The sequence below is a fragment of the Aquila chrysaetos genome, chromosome 8 (assembly GCF_900496995.4).
Source record: "Aquila chrysaetos chrysaetos chromosome 8, bAquChr1.4, whole genome shotgun sequence".
NCBI lineage: Eukaryota > Metazoa > Chordata > Aves > Accipitriformes > Accipitridae > Aquila > Aquila chrysaetos.
Window position 1 is genome coordinate 7,140,278 of NC_044011.1, and position 7,450 is coordinate 7,147,727.

At 39.7% G+C, this 7,450-nt stretch overlaps 1 protein-coding gene across 1 annotated transcript; it reads left to right on the forward strand.

Annotated features, from left to right (window-relative positions):
* Positions 1–1,626: 1,626 nt before the first annotated feature.
* On the forward strand, positions 1,627–2,574 carry LOC115344803 (olfactory receptor 4D1-like). Its single transcript, XM_030022732.1, has one exon. The coding sequence runs from the start codon at positions 1,627–1,629 to the stop codon at positions 2,572–2,574; it is 948 nt and encodes a 315-aa protein (XP_029878592.1).
* Positions 2,575–7,450: the final 4,876 nt, after the last annotated feature.

A 7,450-nucleotide genomic window follows, 5' to 3' on the forward strand; every position in this document is an offset into this window, starting at 1 on the left:
TTTCTTGTCCTGGAATGAGCACTGGGCACATAAAGGCTGTCAAAAGTATTTCTGTGTAGGGTCAGGGAATAGAATACTGTTCACATATCTTAGATACCTACAGGATAGGAATCCAGTTATAAGCTAGCCTTTTGGGCTTCATTAGAGTCAGTAGTGAGGAACAGGCACTCCCATAGTTTGTCTCATCCTAGGGTATGTATCAAGATTAGGACTAATTGATAACATTCTGCAGCTGTCATTTCCTCAAGCTTTACTTCAACAGGACTGCACAACTAGCTCACGTACAGAGATTTAGGATTCTGAGGGCTGAGGTCGAGAGAAGTGGAGTCCAGTGTACGTATCTAAAAGACATTGCAGGTGGGATCCAGGCTCCTAAACAGAAATGCCTAGGGCATGCCATCTGAATTTGAGCTGCCATACCTCAAGGGCATGTGTCACCCATAAATCATGTATGTTGCCAACCCAGTATAAATGTCTTGGGTATTTTGGGACATCTGAAATTACTTTGAACATTTACTTTTAGAAAGACAGTCCCACTTTCATGATTGAGCTAATGATCGAGGTCTGCTTAGAACCAACAACAAGAACTGGACACACTCAGAGGATGATTGAATCTTAATTCAGGTATCCGAGATAAGTAGAATGAAGTGCCTATTCCTGTATGAATGAAATGAACTTCAGTCTGCATATCCTGGGTTGTCTCTGAATGTAAAGTCCAGGGCACACTCCCCTGAAGGATGTGATGAAGAGCCCAGTGGGCCTCAGAACAGATAGTCTTTTCTCGTTCTTCAGATTGCTTGTCTCATGGTAGTGGAGAAAAATTCAAGAAACTGGGCATTTTTTTGCGTGCTGAAATGTTCTTTTTTTTTTTTTTTCTCAGATCACCTCTGACCTGAAACAGACATGCCTGCAAAGTAAAGAATGTGCAATACGTCCTGTTTCCCTTTGGCTAACACAGGAGTAGCACAGTAAACACTACTACATCATAAAATACGCTAAAGTATTTATTTTCTTAATGATTGTCAGAGCAGGAATCCCTTAGTGGCTATAGCAAAACCATTTTTGTTCAGACCTAGGAAGGTTCATATAGATTTCATAGTAACTTTGCTCCTAGCATCTACTTTGATGCTTAGACAGAATGATGTATGAGTGGCTTTTTTAAATTTTGTTTTCTCTTTGGAGTCCTCTGTGGAGGAGAAGAATCAGGCAACTCTGAGACTGCAGACAAAGCAGTCCTATGTGGAATAAGGGCTCTTGATGTGTGAATGGAAAAAGGTAATATTAGAAATAAGTATTGTTGCACCAAGGAGGGGCCAAAGCCTGCATTACTGGGGAAACAGAAGCCTATTTGTGAAGACAGCAACTAATTGTAAAGTTACACTGGATTTTAAGGGTATAGATGCAGAGGAGCCAAACTGAAGATCAAAGAAAACAGTTCCCAACACTGAGACTACCTCCACTGAACAAAATTTCCAATGTTTAGTGCAGGGGTATAAGAAGGTTTCTAGGATGGGGGTTTCTGAGCCCAGGGAGGGGAAAGATAATCTCTTCTGGTGTTGAAAAGCTTGCTTACCTCAGTCTGCCCTCTACTTTGTTCCTCTCACAGACATGCTCAGATGGTAACGAATGGAGCCACAGAATGTAACCAATCCTGTGACGGAATTTGTCCTCCTGGGCTTCAACCAGAGTCTTAAGGTTCAGCAAATCCTTTTCACTGTCTTCTTCATTGTCTACGTGATGACCTGCTTGGGAAACATTACCATCCTCACTACTGTTATCACTGACTACCACTTACACACACCCATGTACTTCTTCCTGGCCAACTTAGCATTCACAGATATCACCGAATCATCAGTAAATACTCCCATTCTATTGTCAGGTCTCATCTCCCAGCACAAAACTGTTCCATTCAAGGAGTGCATCCTTCACATGTTTTTCTTCCACCTCATTGGTGGTGCTCATATCTTCCTTCTTGCAGTGATGGCAGCTGATCGGTATGTGGCTATCCATAAGCCCTTGCAGTACTTGACAATAATGAACCGTGAGTTGTGTTTAGGTCTAGTGGCAGGGTCATGGGCAGGTGGATTCATTCACTCTGCAACACAGATTGCTCTGCTTCTCCCTTTGCCTTACTGTGGTCCTAACACCCTGGACAATTTCCACTGTGATGTCCCACAAGTACTGAAAGTGGCCTGCATTGACACCTACCTGACGGAGCTGCTGATGGTCTCAAATGGTGGACTGCTCCTCGTAGTAATTTTTGTCTTGCTGCTCATTTCATACACTGTCATTTTAGTCAAGATAAGGAGGCAAGTCACCAAAGTAAAGCACAAAGCTTTGTCTACCTGCATAGCCCAGATAATGGCAATAAGCATAACATTCATTCCAGGAATATTCATCTATGCTCGGCCCTTCAAGACATTTGAACTGGACAAAGTGGCCTCCATCTTCTTCACTGTGCTTGTTCCAGTGCTGAACCCCATGGTCTACACCCTAAGAAATACTGAAATGAAAAAGGCCATCAGGAGACTTGTTTCTAGGGTTCTGTTCTCAGGAGAAAAGGGAATAGCTTAGCTCCCTGCTGAATGGTCACCCTTTTTATTTGTAACTATTGTAGCTTATCATTATTGAAATAACTGAACTTCCAGCAAAGACACTTAGAGATGAGAAATTCTTTCTGGAGAACTAAGTCAGAGGAAATTCAGCTTAGGTCCCTTTACATTAAGTGCAGTTCCCATCAATACAGTCTGTGGAGTCTAGGGCAGGTTGCGTCCTGTTAACACTAAATAAGGTGTGCTGAATCTTCCCTGGAAATTCCCTTTTTGTTTTTTTCAGGAGTAAAGGGATCCTGCTGGCTTTTCACTGGCATAATTTCTTTCTCTGTTACCATGTCTAATGCATAGTGGCTTGTCTTTTTGAAAACCAGTCACTTTACATCCTTGTCAGGTAAAAATCAATCTATGCTACAGAATGATTCTTCTTCAGCTCACTTAATTCTTATTGACACAACTCTAAGTTGCATGTACAGCCTACTTTTGATCATTTGGAATATAGTATTCGTAGCTTCACTGAGAAGTCTAGTGTCATAAGAGATTCTTCCCAGGTTTAAAAATGCATCTTCCTATGCTTTCTCCCTTGCCTATGAGGTGTTTGTTCCTCCTGCTTATTTGGTTTAGAGCCATATATATTTTTCTCCTTTCCATTTTTTCCCCAGCAATATTTTAGTAGTGTGTGATGACAGTCTTTCCTAAAGAATATCTATGCCTGTAACTTGTGCCATTAATAGTCACTTGAAATCCTTCCTTCATATACTGAATAATACTTCCATATTTGGATTACTTTAAGATACCCATGAATATTTTGATGCTTACGAGTATATTGTGACTGATTATCTACCAAGTTTTTGTTTACAATGTACAGTTACACTCTAAAGGAGCAATTATTTCAATTTGACAGACAGTATCTGTCTTATTTGTTCACACTTTGAATGTTATACTCCTTTAGACTGGGATTGTCTGTATCAGATTAATCACTATGGAAGAAGATAAGATCAGTTTTCTTAAACCAAACGAGCATGCTATGAGGAGACATGCTTATGGTCTACAGGTTAAGGAATGTGAGGGTTTTAGGGTCACAGAAAAGTTCTGGAAGCCTGCAGCTCCCTGAGATATTGTCAGGCTGCTGGGATGAGTTGGTACGAGACAGCTATTGCAGAGAGATACCTGTAAGTCACTGAGTTGACTGAAACCAACCCTGTAATTAAGAAGTACAATGAGAAGGACAGAAATTTTTTTTGTAAAAAAATATTTTTTGATCATTGCTTTTCTACCTTAGGTAACCACTCTGAGGCATCTTTACTTCAAAAGTTAGTTCTTCTAATTTATATTTCAGTAAAAACTAACTCTGGAAGTTTTAAAGATTTTGATCTTTAGGGAGTAACCACAAGTAATATATATTTGAACATATCCACCAAAAAAAAAAGCGCTTTTATTTTATTTAGGTTCCACCACATCAACTAGACTCACCAAGACATTTTGGGTGAATATATCTTATTTATGGTCTCTGTGTCATCTTGACAGTATATGAGGCAATAAGGATGCATGAAGATGTGTACTTCTGAATTAACTCCCTACATTGCCATTATAATCAAGGGCATTACTGGGTTTTCCTTCAGTAGCTTTAAGATAGGTGTTTAGTGTCACCTGAGGTACTCCAAAGACTGTGAGATGTCCAGGTGTGAGACAACACTTAAAAGAGATCTGCAACCTTCTGAACTAGCAGCTGAAGACTAGGCTGAAGGTTTGTAAGCTGTCAAATGAATCAAGCCAATGAGTGCTACTCAATGTGATCACTGTATTTGAATTCCCACTTTTTGTTACAAAATTATAGTTGTTTCTCTTTTGTATTAGAAAAGAATGTTCAAAAATATGTACAAACAAAGAAGTCGAAGGCTGCTGTTAGATCTTTCTTAGTCTTTTCTTTGATGACAAACCCAAGTCCTTTAATCTCTCCTCAGAGGTCATGCGATCTAGAACTGGGGCAATTTCAGTAGACCTTTGCAGTTATTTACTAGATTATTTTTTTTTAATTATTAAATGGCAGGTTAGACACATACTTCATGTATAAATATCTACCTTTAAGCACAGAAATTAAAGAGGATTCCGTTGTGCAAGCATAGATATCTCAGTTTCATTTCAGAGGCGTCAAGGTATCCCAAACAGCCACACAGCGTTGGCAAATCTGATACAAAGTCTGCTAGAGACTCACTTCTATCTTGCTGAAGATTAGGAAAGATAATCTACAGTGCCTAAAATGACATGCTAAGTCATGCTAAGACAATATCTCACTCATACCGACATTTCAGACACTGTTGAATGCTCTATCTGTCCTTGGGCTGTCAGTCTGTTTGAACAAGAGGACTCCCACAGGTCTTCTGCCACATCAGCCGGGGCTAATTGGACTACTTTGATATTCCAAGGGTACCTCAAAGAGATTAAGGCACTTATGTATAGGCAATTGAATCTTATCCTAAATGTCTCAATCTAGAGTTAAAATCCACACATAAATTTAAATAATCTCTCCTGCTGTCCTCCACCTTGCACTGTGTCTGGTTGGGATGGAGCTAATTTTTTTTCATGGCAGCTTGTATGGTGCTGTGTTTTGGGAAGGCAAAAATGAGGAAAAACACTTGGGTTGAGATAGGTACAGTTTAATAAGTGAAGGAAAAAAAAAGAAAATGACGCAAAATGACAAGTGACGCAAAAGCAGTCTCTCACCACCAGCAGACCAATGCCCAGCCACTCTCAGAGCAATGGCTACTCTGGAAAAACTCCCTCCAGTTTTATTGCTGAGCATAATATCATATAGCACGGGATATCCCTTTGGACAATTTGGGTCAGCTGTCCTGGCTGTGTCTCTTCCCAACCTCTTACCCACCCCAAGCTTACTTGTGGTTGGGGGGCAGCATGAGAAAGAGAAAAGGCCTTGATGCTGTGTAAGCACTGGTCAGCAATAACTATAACATATGTGTGTTATAAATGATGTTTTGGTCACCAGTCTAAAACACAGCACCATAGGGGTTGCTATGAGGAATGTTAACTCCATCCCAACCACACCTAATGCAAGCCTGCAGTCTTAACTCTTGAGAAGAAGTTTGTGTTTTGAAGCAACAATTATGTTTTTATATTTTATTAGTAAATTGAAATTCAGTAGAAAGAAGGAAAGAAAGAAAAAAAGAAAGAAAGAAAGAAAGAAAAGAAAGAGGGGAGCAGAAGAAGGGAGGGAGGAAGGGAGGAAGGAAGGACAGAAGCAGATGGTTTATGGAGAGCCACATACCGATACAGAGCCATGACTCTGAGGAGGATAGCCACAGCACCTACTGTGAAATGGAAGAAAAATATCTGTGTAATGCGTCCCCAAAAACTAATGGTCTTACCCTCAGACAGGAGGTCCCATAGTATCTTGGGAAGAGTCACTGAGGATTCACTGAGGTCTATGAAGGCTAAATTTCCCAACAAAAAGTACATAGGTTTGTGGAGCTGTTGATCTGTGATTACTGTGGTGATAATGGTGACATTTCGAAGCCAAGCCATTGAGTAGATTATGAGGAAATTTGTAAAGAGACTATACTGCAGCATGGCACTTTCAGTAAAACCAACACGGAAAAATTTTTTCACAGTGGTGGCAGAATTCTCCTGCTCCAGTGGTACCCTGCAGCATGCAATCAACAGAAATAACACTGGGTGAACTAGTTATTACCCATTGACATTTTTATTCAGAAAAGATTACTTGATCTTCTATTGTTATTCATCAAATATGATAGGCCATTGAATTTCTTCAGCTCATTTTCTTGCATAACAGTTTGTGCCTGTAGAAATCCTCTTTGCACAGTCTTCCAGTATGTACTTGAAAACAGTCAACCATAAGATTACTCTCATCTGACTCTAAACAGGAGGATTCAGTTCAGAATTTCTACACCTAAATTTACATGTCTGCACTCTACATGTCTTCATGTAAGTTATGCTTCTAATCTTTCATTATAGTCAAAAGAGATGAGCATAATTTGACTAAATGTAGGTGCCCAGTACCATTTTTGATGTCCATGCATAATCTTTCTGTAGTCACAGAGCTGAGAGATGTGACACAACTTCTATGGAAAACCTTTGTATCATGCTCTTCCGGAGCAGCAGCTGGAGACAGTTGGCATGTACCACCACAAAATCTCATATGGCATTACACATCTGTGTTTAGTCAGATGAATCCCATTCTAGGGATTTATCAATAAAGTCAAGCAAAGACTTGATCTTGGTAATGCTTTCCCTAAAATAAACCACATTGTCTCAGTTGTCCATGTTCCAGCAAATATTCAGTCTATGGAATGGATTCAACTGGAATTTCCATAGAGATGTCCTATATCTTCCTTCCTTCCTTCCCTCCCTCCTTCCTTCCTTCTTTCCTTTCTTCCTTCCTTCCTTCCTCTTCTTCATTTATTCATTCATTCTAATGATTCTCCATGCAACTGCAGACCTACCTAATTTTTTCCCCATCTTGTAACATAACTACCTCTTTAATCATAGCCAGAAGACCTCAGAAGGGCTAGAAAACTATTTTGATCCTTGCATTTATGTCAGTAGGAAGGCTGAAATAACATACCTAGTAGATTCTGGAGTTTCTTCTCTGAAACTGGCCTGGTTCGTTGCTTGTGATATGGATGATGAAGAGCTGTGATGGAAAACTTTCTCTTGGGAAAGCTAGCTTTGGAATTGGCAAAGATGATGTGAGGTATGGATTCTTCAGTTACAAAAGAGCCATTTGTATTCTAAAGACATTTGTTATTCCTTGCGGAATTTTTAGAAGGGTCAAATTTCCTGCTGATTTCTAAAAAGATTGATTGCCTTGCAGATAACACTTCACTTTTATGTAATACATTAGACACTAAAATCAACAATAG